Source organism: Corvus moneduloides, chromosome 4 (genome assembly GCF_009650955.1).
Source record: "Corvus moneduloides isolate bCorMon1 chromosome 4, bCorMon1.pri, whole genome shotgun sequence".
Classification (NCBI taxonomy): domain Eukaryota; kingdom Metazoa; phylum Chordata; class Aves; order Passeriformes; family Corvidae; genus Corvus; species Corvus moneduloides.
In genome coordinates, this window is record NC_045479.1 from 15878813 (window position 1) to 15894298 (window position 15486).

Genomic DNA, 15486 nt, shown 5'->3' on the forward strand with positions numbered 1-15486 from the left:
TCCAGTTCTATTTAAAGTAGCTAGTACCCTTTTAAAGATTGACCTGCTTCAAAGACAACACACACTGACTTTGGGCACACACTGGAAGCAGTGTGCTGAATGTTCATCACACCTTGGCAGTAGGGTAGGTTTTCCCAAATGGTTCTGCACAGCAAAAATAACCAGTGGCAAAGGCTTGCTGTGTGTTCATCTCTTATGTCTGCTCTGCTGCTCTGGGGCAAAGTTAATCTGTAACTAAGTCATTCTCAGTTATGAGAAAATCCTGTGTGAAATCAGCATTCCTATAGCATCTGGTTGGTTTTGGTTTTTTTTTTTTATGGATAGGTACTTGTTCTGTGAGGAAACGGAATGGAAATGGTATGACCTGAGTGAAATACAGTGATTCCTTGTTTATAACTAGGCAAGGAGTGTTTTCCCACACTGTCCACTGGAAAATGGCATTCTGCTTTTGCTTGTCTGTTAGCATCTTGTGTAAACCTGATGAGGCAAACCCAGGTTGCTTGCATCAACCAGGATATTTAGAAGTGTTTGACCTTAACAAGGAATTTTATTTTATGTATTTATGGAGATAATTGGAAAAGATAAATACGGGTGACTTCTTTTTAAAATGTCAGCATGTTCAACAAGTACTTGGAGCGTTTCTGAACAGCTCTGAGGCAGAGCTATCCTGGTCTGCAAGGCAGCTCCACGGCACTCAGTTATTTCTGCCAGCCTGGTGTAAGGTGTAGGAAACAGTCTTCTCTGCTTGTTTTTGTGGATGGTTTGAGGAAGACACCATGGCACTGTGCCTGTGTCACACAGCAAAGAGCGCTTTCAACTTTAATTCTCATTAATCTGCAGAAATTGCTCTGTCTGCAGAAATTAGTTGTGAAAGAGAAGTAAGAGAAGATACTTCAAATCAAGTCTCTCTTGTTACCCTCTGTGTCCTAAGGGGTTGGGGGCACTGTGTGTTCCCAAATACAGGTCATGCTTCAGTTCAAGACCAGCAATGCCTGTGGGAGGCTGGTGAAAGCCCCTGCAGAGGGGCAGGAGTTGCAAAGGCAGGAAAGCTGAATCAGAGCTTAGAGAAGCCCCTGGGTACAAGAGCAAAGAAGGTTCTGGTAAAGGGAGCCTGTATTTCTGTCAGTACACCAATTATGTGGGTTTAGTAACAGGCTGTCTTCAGGGCTGGATATCCCACTATTTTCATGTGTCAGAAAAGGAATAAAATGCCAGGATTGTGGGAAGAAAACTTCACTATTCTCAAGCTCACCTTCTATTTTTAACTCTGAAATTTCTGTGGTGGAAGCCTTTTTGCCAAGTAACTGAGCGTGTCTGAATGTACAAACTAAGACTTGGTGTCTGTTTATCTTGGCAGTGGTGAGCTCCTCAGCACAGCAGTGTGATTTAAATCTCATTTACACAAGGAGTTTGCTTTGTTAGTGCATTGCCAGATACTGGGTAGTGCAAGTAAATTCTTTGCACAACACTCAAAGAAATAACTTTCACAGGGTTTCTCCTGAGACATCCTCTTGTGGGAAACATGTCAGCATGTGTGAGATTTCTTTCTTCTGCTTGTTGCTTAGTCCCATGTAAAAAATTCAGCTCATTATCATACCTGGCCATTTCACAAAAATCTCCAGTAACTACTGTGATTAGAAATTGATTGCTGGTTTATTCTGTATATTCTTAGTCCTGAAGACTCTTTAAGAGGTGCTGAATTTGTTGAAGAGATCTCTAACTGTGGCTGTTTTCTGTTGCTTTCAAGGGGTAAGATTTTTATTGGTAGCTGGTCAGAAACCTGGCAATTTTCATCCTGTGGGCTCTGTTGCTGTTTGTTCTTTTCTTGTTGCTTGCTTTCTCAAACTGATTTGAACAGAGTGGCTGTAGAAAATGGATGGTTATCTTGATCCTGGTTGTCACAAGTCAGAAAAATGTCACCTGTAAATATTTAATGAACCTTTGTGCAGCTGACCCGATCAAGAACTGAGTAATGATGTGGTTGCAGTTGTTGTGGCTGCTGTAACCCGGATCTGCAAGGAGAAAGAGAGCACCTTTCCTTTGCCAGGCTTTGTATTGTTGATTGCTTTGTTCTTTGATATTTTAAGTAAGTGGTGTTTGTTTGGAGCTCTGCCTTACCAGCCTCTTCTTTCTTAGCTGGTTAGGTTTTCTGTGTAGGTTTTCTGTGTGGGCTTTCTGGTCCTTGCAGAAAGGGGACAGAATTCTCTGTAAACAAAAGCTGAGCTCTCCTCTTCCCTGTCTGTGCAGACAATAACTCCCCACCCTTTTATCTTCTTGTAGATTTTTGGTCAATTTTTGCACTCTCCCCCTGTGCTGCAAAGTGAGTTCAAACCCAGCTCAAAAGACTGTGGTGAGGAAAGGGTCTTACACAAAAGCAGAAATCAAAAATGCTCTCAGAATTACATGAGTTGGAACTTAAAAGTACTATTATACCTGCTCTAAAAGGAAAGTAATGAAGCATGGAGAAACAGCCTTGATTTTCAACAGGCTGGTAACTATTGAAATCCACAATTTAAATCCTCCAAGCAGTGTGGGAAAAAGTTAGGATAGCTGTGTTTGTATCATGTTCTTGCTGGTTTTGTGGTGCTTTCCCCAGTGCCTTATTTCTGGTGTAGTGTTGGTCTGTGGGCAGCAACATGTGACACATTAGACTGCTGTCCCATGCTGTATCAGCACACTGAATAATTAATATTCTCTGGAAAGGATTAGTTTCCTCCACTTTTGTCTCTTCCTTCTTGGCGCCCTGTATGTGCTGCCAATCTCTAGCTGAAACTTGCCTTTACAGATTTTCTTTCCCAAGAAGAACTGGTGCTGCAGCACAAACACATCAGTGTGGTCTGTATGCTGTTGGTTGCCACCATGCAAAGCAAATTGGTCACATCTCCTCACAAAGTCTCAGGTAATTGCTTCAGAGATGTTGAAGCTCAAAAATAACATGTAGCCTCGAACTAATTTTAATAATGTGTCAGGAACTGGGCAGGATGCCCAGTTACAAATGTCTAGTTACCAGTATTGTGTTTTATATTTATATTATAGCCCCACAAATGGATAGTTTTGTGTGTCAAAATATTTCAGTGGCCAAAGAAGTCTTCCAGGATGCTTATGAATCCTCAGCAGCTCTGTGTCCCACAGCAGCAGCTGTGCTTCAGTACCAATGATAAAGAGAGCTCCTGGGGAAGTGCAGAGGGGAGAGGGACACAACTTTATATGGTGCAGGAGGAGTGGAAACCACTGGGAAAACCAGCGTGCTGTTTACCCAGGGTGCCTAAATTTGTATGAGTGCTTTACCCAAGGAGGAATGTGAGGAGTATAACTTCTCACATAAATAAATATTTCTGCCTGAGACATGTGTTAGGGTGAGAAAGTTCAGCCCAGTACTCTTGGTCAAATACCAGTCCTTGGGAGTCCCTTGTTCTCATCATGCTCAGCAAAGGAAGCTGCAGTCAGTCAGCACCACCTTCTTCTAAGGTGGCTTTCATTTTGTTGGTTTACAAAGCAAACATGGGCTTCCCTTTAGACTTCTCATTTGGGCAAAACATTAATTTAGTGCCCCAGCCCCAAGAAATTATCTAGTCACAGCAGTGATTTTAGAAAGCACAAATCTCAGCCAGCAGGGTGATGGAGAGCCTGTTGTTAAAGGGATTATCACAAGGCCATAAAAGCTTTGAAAGGAAGAACACATCCAATGAAAACACGGAGGCTCCTGGATAAGGAACTGACCTTTACAAATTTCACAATCTGCATCTCTGGACTGGCACAATGGAATGGCTTTGATAACAGTGCCTGGCAATGACAGCAGAAAAGAAGTTTGTACCTCTGGTGGAAGGTAGCAGTTCAGGCACTGGTAATTTGGCTTTAGGTTTGGCTTTAGATGTTTTCTGTGCTGCTGAAGGCAAATCTCACACTGACTTCTTTTCCAATGACTTAAAATAACTAATCTTTGCAGAAGATCTTTGATTAGGGCAGTTAGAGATTTTTCCTTCACATTCTTACCAAAACAGTGTAACTTTTGTTACACTTTTATTTTTTTTTCCTCATCAAACACCATCAGTTTAATAAATTTTAAAGGAGCAAACCTGGTCCAATCATCATTATTTTTCCTCTTTTTGTTGCTGAGGGCTGGGAGCTCCTTCTGGCTTTGTTTTCCTCAGAGGGCTAGTCTGGGCTCTCGAGTGAGGACTGGATCACTCGTGCTGCACACGCGCTGGCTCCGTCCGTGGATGGAAGTGGCTGTCACAAGGGGTGATGCCTAAAGGCAGGTCTAGAAGAGAGAGAAGACACACCAGGAGGTCCAGTTATGGTTCCTGCTCAAGGCAGCCTGGAAATGTCAATTAGTGTTGAACTGACCCGACAGCGCCCGGCCGTGCCTGAGCTCCGGGAGCTGCAGAGAAGCACTGAGGAAGGCCCAGCTTTTTGAATCCTTAATACTTGGTAACTTCTTATTTTCAAAGAACAATGGAATGTCAGTGTTGCCCCGGCTTGGCAGGAACACAAGTCTTAAAATACCAGAATTTCCCGTTGCCTGTGATTATTTTTGCTTCCGGTTGATGAGCGCTCTGGGACCGATCTGAGCCAGGCACCAGCGTCCCCGGTGCGGCTGCCCGGAGCTGTGCAGTTCTGGTTTGCACAAGGCGCGTTCTGACCCGCGCCTGCCCGCTCCCTCCCTGAGGGCGGGGCGGGGCGGGGCGGGGCGCCGCGCGCCGGCCGCAGTCCTGTCGCTGTCCCATTGGCTGACGCGCCCGCCGCTCCGCCGCGCCATTGGCCGCGCGCGCCCCGCCCGCATTCCGCGGCCGGAGCCTCCCGGGGCCCGCGCCCATTGGCCCGCGCCCGGCGGCCGCCCGCGCTGCTCGCCCCCGATTGGCGGGCGGGGTGGCGGGGGCGGGGCGGGGGCGCGGCGCGCAGCTGGCGGGGGTGACCCCCCCGCCCGCGCGCTGCCGCCGGCTGAGGGGACGCGCCGGGGCGGGAGCGAGCGCGCGTCTCCGCGGCGCGGGGGAGCGGCGGGGGCAGGGTCCGGCAGCGGGGCGGCGGACGGACCGACGGACGGACAGACCGACGGGCCGGCGGGGGTGCCTGCGGCCGCCATGGAGGTGTGCGAGAGCGGCGGGGAGCAGCCGCCGCTGCTGCACTGGGACCGCAAGCTGAGCGAGCTGTGCGAGCCCGCAGACCCCGAGACGCTGCTGAGCCGCACGGTGAGGAGCGGCGGGGGCGGGCGGCGGCTCCTGGCGGCGCCGGGAGGCCGGGGGTGGGATGGCTGAGGCGCCGCCGTGGGCTGCCGCGTTTCGGGGGCCGTGGCAGGGTTCCTCGGGCTCCCCGTGGGCCGGGGTGTCCCCGCGGGCGCCAGGGTCGGCGCCGGGCGGGTTCTGGCCAACAGGTGCTCCCCGCGTCCCTCGCCGCGACTGCCGCCCCTCCGGGGCTGCTCCCCCGAGGGCCGAGATGTCCTGGGGCAGGCCTTGGGGTCCCTTCTGCGCCGGGGGTCTCAACTCCCGCCCCTCCGAGCCTGGCGGTAACTGGGGTCCCGCAGCCCTCGCTCCGTCCGTCGCCGCTTCCCCCCGCCCGGCCCGGGCTCCCTCTGCGCCCTCGGCGGTGCCGCTTCCCCCGGGCGACCCCTCCGGAGTCGCCGGCCGCGTCTTCTGCCAGACGAGACCCGTCCCGCTTCCCAAGAGCAGGAAGGAAGTGACACACGTTTCGATGGTTTTGTTGTTTATTTTTTGGCTTGAATCCCCATATTTCGGCTTGTGCAAAACGCATAGTTCGGACAGTTCCGAAGAAATGTGTCTTGTTATCTCTGCTCCGTTGGTTCGCTGTTACTCGGGAGGCTTCTCGCAAGCACAGAGAGATACACGAATATAAACCCGCATAGGTGCAAATCCCAAGTGGAAGTGTGCCGTAGCACCTTGGGACAGCAGCATGGAAGAGTCCTCCAGTCCCCTGCTGGTGCGAGGCTCAGGGCAGCCACGCTTGGTGTGGTTGTCGAGCACGTGCTTGGATGGAGACTCAAGAGGAGCATGGTGGTGGTGACTGGGATGTGGCAGTGCTTGGATGGAGACTCAAGAGGAGCATGGTGGTGGTGACTGGGATGTGGCAGTGCTTGGATGGAGACTCAAGAGGAGCATGGTGGTGGTGACTGGGATGTGGCAGTGCTTGGATGGAGACTCAAGAGGAGCATGGTGGTGGTGACTGGGATGTGGCAGTGCTTGGATGGAGACTCAAGAGGAGCATGGTGGTGGTGACTGGGATGTGGCAGTGCTTGGATGGAGACCCAGGAGGAGCATGGTGGTGGTGACTGGCATGTGGCAGTGCCTGAGGGACGGCGCTTGGCAGGGGCTGCCATGTGCTCCGCGTTTCTTCCTTGCACCAAAGAGGGTGATGTGCAAATACAGCCCCAGAGTGAGGGGCCCAGCTCTTCACAGGAGCAGCGGTGATCCCATGGCCACTGCCTCCGTGCAGATCTTGGCATTAGTCTTGTAAGGCAAACAAGGAAAACCTTATTTGTTGTGTGTGGCAGTGCTAGTCTTACTAATCCGGGATCGCGTCTTTCACAAGCTCCAAGCCTCGTTCCAGCAGGAAGCAAGCCTGCTGCACGCGTGACGGTCTTTAAACAGTGTTTGGCTTCTTTATCGTTGAAAGTCTTGGGCTTTCTTGCGCAACGTGTATCATCTGGTAGATCCGGGCAAAAGCAATCATGTTACGGTGGCTTGGGCTTTTTAAAGAGCCAGGAGGAGCACTTAACAATGGAAAGCTCTTCCCTCAAACAGCTGTTTTCTTGTGGTTTTGTTGTTTTTTTTTTTTTTTCTTTATCAATAGGAATGTTGTGAGTGAAATGAGGGGCTCTTTGGAGAGTGTTCCCCTTCAGATTTTACAGCTGTGCTGGCATACTTCCTCTTGCTCTGTTTGGAGCCTTGTGATGAGAATGGAGTTGCCACTCTTAACTTTTGTTTTCTTACTTAGTGTTCTCGCATCTTCTTTAATTAGTGCCCCAAAGGAGATTTTACTCTTGGGCTAGAACTTGTGGCCACAGTGACATGGATATGTGTCTTTTCTGCCCTATTTCAAGGAGTCTGAGAATTGAGTTTGCATGTATTGATAAAGAAAACATGCTGTTTGTCTGGTGGGTGGAAATGGGATGCTTTTCCCTTTTCTGTTTTCAAGTTTTATTGGGGATTTTCAGCTTTAAATGCTATGATGATGAGCATTTAGTAAGGGGCATAGCTGGATCTGCAAAATTTTGGGCTGTGATGATCTTCGTTGGCAGTAACACTGACATTGATTTGTTTGTGTTGCTGTCTTGTTTGATTGGGTCTTTTTAGGAGTTTAAGATTTCTTGGGAGACCCTCTTGAAGCCAAATAAAAAGTGTGAAATCAATTTCTCTTTTTGGTTGTTCTTGGAATTCTTCTGAAATAAGTTTCAGAAATAAAAGCCCACGCAAATGCTATAAAGTAGGTGTAGTGACATATTGCAATCTTTAAAGAAGAAAAGAAGGTTTATGAAATTAACATCCTTTAAAGTGAAAAAACCCCACACTTCTGCCTGTTGAACTTTTTCTTTTGTGAGTGTGCTCTGCCATGTGGAGGAAAATACTGAGCTTGATACCATGAAACACAAGTTCTCTATTTACCTCTGGCCAAAACTTCATAGAATTACTTGAAAAACCCAAAACAAACAAACAGGCTCTCTGGATGAAACATCTGTTCTTCTCCTGGGTTATACTTTCCATCTGGGAGGACTGGTTTGACCCAGTTACTGTGCTGTGTTTATAAACTTACTGCAGGGTCTTTTTGAAAAGATTGGGATGATGAGGAAACCCTCCTGCGCTCCCCCTGCAGAAGTGCTCATGCCCTGTGCTGTCTGTCACCCTCACAGCCAAGGAACACATGTCCTACTGCATCTTCTGGTCTTCACACACTCCCAAGGTGTCCCTTAGCTAGATGTGCAGGTCTGCATCCAAGGAAACTGTGGGCTTAGGAAAGGTCTCTGGGACAGTCACGCAGCCCTAGGAGTGTGAGCTGGACTGGCAAGGGGGAGGAGGGAGAAGATGATGATGAAGATGATGATGATGATGACTGAGGGGAGCGCTCACAATAGGAAGAAGAATCAATGTCATTCCACAGTCAGACCTACCTGTGTGTACAGACTGGTGAGGGTGAGAATTCCGTGCCAACTGCCTTTTGTGTATTTTAAATTAAAATTTAACCTTTCTACGACCAAAAAGGCTGTTCCCAGCTCTTGTTGATTTGAACCTAGCAGACAAGTGTGAAAGTATGCATACACTTAAAAAGTCGATCTCTATTTTAAACTGTTCCAGCCTGCCTTAATTACCAGGGTTGAAATCCAACCTCCTGGGGATTTACATTTCTCTTTAACAGCTGATGATTTCACCAGTGCCTGGAGCTGTGTGAGGAGCCGTTCCCTCACTCCACTGGTGCTGTCAGTGATATCATCAGCTGTACCTGGAGAAAGTGGGGCCTCGAGGAGCTCAGCTCTACTATTGGCAGGTAGCAATCCTTGAGGTGGCTCATTAAAGTCCTCAGCTGGATGCCAGATAGCTTTATAGCAGTTATTTTTCCGGAGTGGTTTAGTTTCCCATGGAAGAAAAGGCCGAAAGATTTCCTAGAGGCGTGTTCATGGTATGTGTCACATGTCTGCATTATATAATCTTCATCTGTGCTGTAGCTTGTTGTGACTGTGTTGGTAGTGCCATGTGCTGGCACTGTGCAAGGCAGTGTTATTATTATTATTTTTAGTGTTATTATTGTTATTCTTTGCTTTTTCCTGGTGGTCAAACAGAAGGCAAACACAACACCTGCCACTGCCTGAGGGGAGAAGGAGCGTGGCCAGGTGGCAAAACCTCCAGCTTCTTGCTGCTGCTGTTACTTTCCATAACACACAGGTGGGCTTGAAGTGGGAGAGCTCTGCTGGCGGCCGTGGGACTGTGCTGGAATTGATCTGTGGTTGGACATGGCCCAGCTGGGACTGTGTTTTCTGTGACAAGTGCCAGATCTGGTGCAGATGGATGAGTCTGACAAACATGCTGTGAAATGCCAACTACCTGTCCCATTGCTGGATGGGGGCTGAAAGGCAGATGGTTCTTAGGAGCCTTTGGCATTTAAAACCTCTTTATGTAATACTGAGGAGGCAGTTTTATTTTTCCCCTCCATTTTCATGGCTATTTTAACACATTGGCTGCTGTTTCCAGATGGTAGCAAAATGCAGCTGAATGTAGGCATGGATGTGATCTTGGCATGGCAGATGTAGAACTGCAGCTGCCCTACAAATACATGGGGACAGCAACTGGCTTAGATTTAGGACTAAATTCCTAGATGTCATGTCCTGGATGTCTGCATGAGTGGTTAACTGGAAGATGACTAAAAATGCTAAATAGCCCAAATGGTTTATTGGAACTTGGAAGTCATGAAGAAATTGAAATTAGTGAACTGTCACATTGCTGCTGCTGTTGTCTGAGTGGTGTTTGAGCCCTGTGATCCTGTTTCCATGTCGCTGGCGATGCTTTGGGCATCAGCTCAACCCTGGGACCAAGGGTGTAATGTAGGTTGGCATGAGAGGAGGACGCTTCCCAGGCCCCAGCTACCAAGTTTCTGTCTCCCTGTGAAAGCAAAACCAAAGGTGAATGTTAATGCTCAGGGTTGTGATTGTCATCTAAGATGAGCTCGGGAAACTCTGAGCTGGCCTTCTTTCCTCCCCATTACAAACCTCTGAACCTCACCGGCGCTTGCTTGGTGACTCATTTCCTCTGCCGCAAAAACGATGGTTGCTGTTACTTTGTGTTTCTAATGACTTCTGCAGGAAAGCTGCCTCTGGATGAGCTGCCAGGGAGTGCCTTGAGCTTTCGGAGTACGGCAGTCCTTATTTTAAATGGATGACAGTGTTGGATTTTTACAATCTGTGTGTATTTAACTGAAAGCTGCGGTTACTGCGGCGGGTATGGATGTGGAGCTGGCTGTAACTTATGGTGTGGTGGCTGCATGTAGCTCTCTGGTGTCAATATAGTTGGATCCAACTTTTGTTTCATTTTGGTAGGGGGAGAGCTACTTCATTTATTTGCACATGGGGTTTGGTCTGTTGCCCACAAACCATAAAGCTGAAATTCCTCATTCTTTCTTCTCTATACACCTGCAGCTGACTTTATGTAAAATATTTGTACAGTCAGTACTTGCAAAGATTTTTCCAAAATTGCAGTAAAGAGGGGAAATGAGAAAGTTAGATTTTTAAATAGTTGTATACAGATCTCATACAAAGCAGTAGTGTTAAATTTTGTCAATGACTTTCCATATCAATAAAAAAGTCAACATCACAACTGCTGAACAGCAAAATTAGTTGTATGCGGTGCCTTGCACTGAAAACCATTTCTCCTCCTCATTTTCTTCCCAAATTGAAATAAGAAAACTATTCCAGTTTGCCAAGAGACATGCCACATACTTGTAATGGGTTTAACTGATCTACAGTTCCTCTAAAAGCTGAGATAAACACAAGTAGGGGACTTTGAAACTTTACCCTGCTGTTTCCTGGCAGTTAAAATTAGAAAAATGGGGCTATTGAGTTGCTGGCTGTAACAGTATAGTGAAGTGCTTGATCTGCAGTGAAGACAGGAGCTGGAAAAAATGTTAGTCTGTCCTGGGACTGACTTTGAAGCGTGGTAGATAGGAATGAGCCAGCATTTAATGTACAAACCCATTCTTTATTCTTTTTCCTAATGGACGTGACTGATGTGCACTGTCCTCTGTAAATGTTTCCTTTGGAAAGCCAGCCCTTACGCATGGAGCAGGTTGTGCACGATAGTGGGGGTAAAGGAATTTCACTTACGGTGTTACCAGACAGGGCTTTCCTGTGTCTGGAGTTGTTCAGCTTATCTACAGGGCTGGTGGGAACTTGTGCTCTTTGCAGGTCTTTGTTTGTAATGTGAAGAGTCCCTTCTTAGCTGGGACTAAGTGAGTTTCCCCTATCTTGGGATGGGGACAAGTTTTTATTAAAGCATTTATTAAATCATTTATTAAAGCATTTATTATCTCGCTTTTTAGGATTGTCTGTGTCTATGGAGGAGGCCAGTGTGTGCTGTGCCGTGCTGGCTACTTCTCCCTCCACAGAGCTGGGAGCTCTGTCACTGTGGGCTCATTTTCTCTTGGTCCCTCAGCTAACAAGGTCCCTCCGAGATGCTTGGCTGTTGCTTTGAAGACACTGTCCTTTGAAAGTAGCCTCCATCTCTGACGAGGGAAGTTTTCTTGCTGGCTTTGCGCTTGCAGATAGGTGCTGCTTTTTTGTGCTGTATCCAAATGTTGGTTATCAGGCCGTGCTGTCCTTATTGCCGTACACCTTCCTCCCTGCGTTCCCAAAAGCTGTTTTCCAGTCACTTTGTAATACTTGATTTAAGCATCCATCATCTGTATCCTGTGTCTTGGGCTGCTTCTCTCGCTTTTGGAGAAGGATAATTTTGTGGGTGAGACGTTAGCAATTATTGATAGGTGAAATTGCTGTCAGATACAGTGTCTGACCTGCCTCAGTGGCGTTTGCCACAAGCTGCATTGGCTGCTGACCCTGAGCTTACAAGGTCCCCCCTTTAACTCCTCTTAAATTCCCTAGAGCAGCTTGCTTTTTCCAAGAGGAATAGGTTCCTGGTGGGTCCCTTAGGGGTGCTCTCACAGTAGAGCTCTTTGTCTGTGTTTTCAGGAGGGTACATTTTTTTCATGCTGTTGCTCCCTATTCATCTCTCTCTGAATCATGGAGATGCCTTTTGGCTGTGTTTTTTGTGGGTGACAAGACCTGACAGTGCAGTTCTGCACCTGGATGTAACCACAGGCTGTTGTGGCAGCTGGCTGGGAGCTCATCCAGTTTTAAAATGACTTTTTTTTTTGCCAGAAAGTACCTTTCAGGGATATCAGTTCCCTGACACAGATTGCCCTGTAGCAGCCCAGGTACTGATGCTGACATGAAAGGGCAGATAGGAATATTTGGCTGGGGAGGGGGCAGCGGAACTGTATTTTGAGCTAAAGGAATGTGCTGTGGGAATAGTCAGAGTAGATTTATGAGTTGTGCTTAGATGTAAGCCTGATGTGTGCATGTGTATATTTATTTGACACCAGTAGACAATTATTTGGAAAAGAACAGGGTTTGCCTGGAACAGGTATTTGTTCAAGGATAAATAGGAAAACGGGTTGTTTGAGAAGGAGGTGGATCTGTAGCAGAAAAATAGGCAGACCTGATATTCAAGGAAGCACTGGTGTTGGATTGGTCCATGGTCCCACCACCCCTCCATGATGTCAAGTGCTAGTGAAAAGTGGAGGCTGTCTTGGATGCTAAATTATTTTTCTTTCATAAAAGTGAAAGGAATGGCATGCAAAGAATAAGCTTGTCTTAGGGCCACAATTTTGCTGGCAAATATGTTTCCCTTTCACCTCACTGAAGTGAGTAATATGCAGTAAAGAAGACAGGTGAAAAAATGGTGGGGTTTAACGAGGCGTAGCTGAGGTGGACATTCAGCCTGAGATGCTGAACTTTTCAGAGCAGGGATTTTTTCCTCATTCTTTCTGTCTGTGAGGTGTCAAACACAGATCACAACTGCAGAAAAGAAAGTCACTGGGTTGAGTTGGATCAGTGCTAAATGTGTGCAGGAAGGGTACAAATACTCCAAATAATGAGCATTCCCTCTCCAGAGGGTGGGTAGGGAAGTGGAGAAGGCAATGTGAAAAAATAAAGTGTGGTTAAATGGAATAGACCTTAATGGCTAGAGCTGTCCCCATAGGTGCCATCCATCCAAATGTGGAGCTGAATGCTGCCAGTAACCTCTCTGTGCCTTCTCTGTGTCTTGGAAACAGCTACCTTTTTTTTTTTTTTTTTTTTCATCTGCTGCTAACTGGCTTTCAATCTTCTGTATGTGATCTGGCTCTGCTGTTGCGACAGGCAAAAATTTAATGGAAGAACGTGACACCCACTTCATCTCTCTGCTCTTTGCCAAAGACAAACATTCCTCTGCAGCTGTGCCGGGGCTGGCTTTGTCCCTTCATGCAATTTGTCAGTCATATGGGGTGAGAAACAGAGACCAGGCTGCTCTGATAACCTCTTAGGGAGCTCTGGGTGTCTTAGGGAGCTTCAGGCCTCCTTCCTTGCCAAATTGGAATTGTCCTGAGCAGCAATCCAGGGCAGAAGTGAGTTGGTGCTGGTGGAGGCTTCTCCCCTGTAGTTCCTGATTGGCTTCAGTGGCTCACCTGGAGCTGGGCTCACTGCTGTCCTGCAGCTCTGCTGGGACAAGCCCTGGCTGTTTGGTGACCCTACAGCGCTCATCTCCGAGCTCTTGTTGCAGCTGAAGTTGCCTGCAGAGGTAAGGAGTGTGCTTTTTGGGGTGAGATGGGCTGATCTCCATTAGACAGGAAGAAAGTCATTTGCCCTTGTTCTGCACCAGAGGTGTTGAGTGCTGCCCCTAACTTTGGATGTGAGCAGAGTCCTCAGCTGTGGCAGAATTCTTTGAAGCACATGGTGGCTTGTGAAGCAAGAAAAGCATCTTTCAATTGCTGAGATTTGGAGCCCAGTCTAATTTCTCTTCTCCAAAGTTTGGATGCTGCGATGTGAAGGTCTGTCAAAAAGACTGGAAAAAGAGTCAGGCTCTTTGCACCACAGCATGACAGGAGGGTGAGAGGAAATGGACATCAGCAGAAGTGAGAGACGTTCAGACTCGTAAGGAAAAAGGGCTTCATGGTGAGGATAACTGAGCACTGGAGAGAGAGCTGCCCTGGGAGACTGCACCACCTCCTTCCTTAGAAGTTTTTAGGACCTGACTGGATAAAGCCCTGAGTAAACTGGTCTTCGGTTAGTGCTGGCCATGTTTGGGCAGAAAGCTGAGCTGGAGACAACCTGAGCCCCATTCCAGCTGGTGCTGTGCTGTCGTTCCTTTCACAGCAGTCTGGACTCAAGGCACTGACCTGCTCAGATTTAGATAGGGCACTGCTGGGCAGCAGACTTGTTTGTCTATGCTACCTCATACCTGTGTTATTTCCTTTTGTGGGTAACCCTGAAACTGTGGGTGTGGGAAGAGACCACCTCATGGGGTAGCTCACATGAGTAGCACGGAGAAGGTTTTCTAGACCTAAAACTTGAAAAACACTCAACAAAAAAACCCCCAATCCCCAAACTCCCCCAAATTAAATACTTGAATACCAAGCAGATTTCTCATCCTTCATCTCAACAGCAAATTTTGTGCACAAGAGAATGCTTATCCCAAGGCTGCTTTTTTTCCCAGTCTTCTATAGGTTCTTTTGTTGGCTTCAGTAATCTGCCTGCCGTGTTTTGATTTTATGGGGGTTATCTGAAGACATGTGTGTTCTCATTTATGGAGCCTCTGGTACCCACAAGAGAGATTTGTGTATGTGTAGAACCAAAACTCAGGAGCAGCAGAGAACTGATCTTCTCCTCCGGATTTTCTCACTGCCAAAGCAGTGACGGCAGGGTTGCCTTAGAAAGCTTGTGGTATTACGGACACGGTGATGCCTTCAGGAGGAGCCAAGACTAAGAACTTAGAACTAAGACTGCAGTATTTTTTGCAGCCAGACACCTGGCTTTCTGGAATCCGTCCTGGCTAGCAAAGGATGAAGACTGAGGGAAAATATGATGTCTGAACTCTCCACTTTCATAAGTCCTACTATGAGGCAGCGGCTGACTTTCTGCAAAACATCTGTCTTTCTCATCATGGGTGTAACTGGCCTCGTCATCAGCACTGATGGTATGTCTTGTTTGAGCTCCTTGGTGCTGCAGCTCCCTTCCCCTCCTCCTCTGTGCCTCCCCCCTGCGCAGCTGGGTGTGCGACTCAGGCCTGGGACTGGTGTGGGGTTTCAGGCAGGCTGGTAAGATATATTTTTCAGAAAACAGGCATCAAGCAGAAGGGTTTTTTTAAGAAAAGGAAAAGAAAAGCAAGACAATCCTGCCTACATATGGCTCTAATGCCTTGTGTGCTCCCTGGTGAAGTGCTACAGGGACTGAGGGCTCTCTGGGGATGTCCATCATGGTTGGCTGTGAGCCATCTGCCCTTCCTCTCACTGGGAAGCATTTCCTCCTTGCCTCTCCAGATGGATGCCTGTGTGTCTGGCTGACCCCTTCCCTCACAGCACTCCTGAAGGGGCTCACTGGGAGAGGGCAAGAGCTGGCAGCTGCAGGAGGGCTCCAGATGTGCGTGGGTGCTGCTCCCTCGGGATCCCCAGCTGGCTCGCTCCGCCGGCTGCTGGAAGGCACCACTCAGGTGTGACTACCTGCAGAAACAGGCGTGGCAGGAATGAGCTTTGGCACTATTTTTAAGGCATGAGCTTTCAGGATGCAAAATTTGTCTCCTCCTCGAGCCTTAGTGCTTTTGCAGTTCTTTTTCAGTTCAGCTTGTTTGCTCCTCCTGGCTTTCAGTGGATGTTGTTGCTTGCCAGAAGGACTGAAAGAGAAAAAGTAGTATTTTGTACTTGCCCAGGGTGACTTGTGACTTTTCACTTGGTTGTACTAAT

At 47.8% G+C, this 15486-nt stretch overlaps 1 protein-coding gene across 2 annotated transcripts in view; it reads left to right on the plus strand.

Annotated features, from left to right (window-relative positions):
* The first annotated feature begins 5007 nt into the window (after window positions 1–5007).
* The window catches only part of CREB3L2 (cAMP responsive element binding protein 3 like 2), a 74917-nt gene continuing 64438 nt past the window's right edge, over window positions 5008–15486 (plus strand). For both annotated transcript variants that reach the window (XM_032105429.1, XM_032105430.1), the window contains exon 1: window positions 5008–5189. In XM_032105429.1, the coding sequence (XP_031961320.1) occupies window positions 5082–5189 (108 nt within the window). In that variant the 5' untranslated portion in view covers window positions 5008–5081. The remainder of the gene's footprint in view (window positions 5190–15486) is intronic.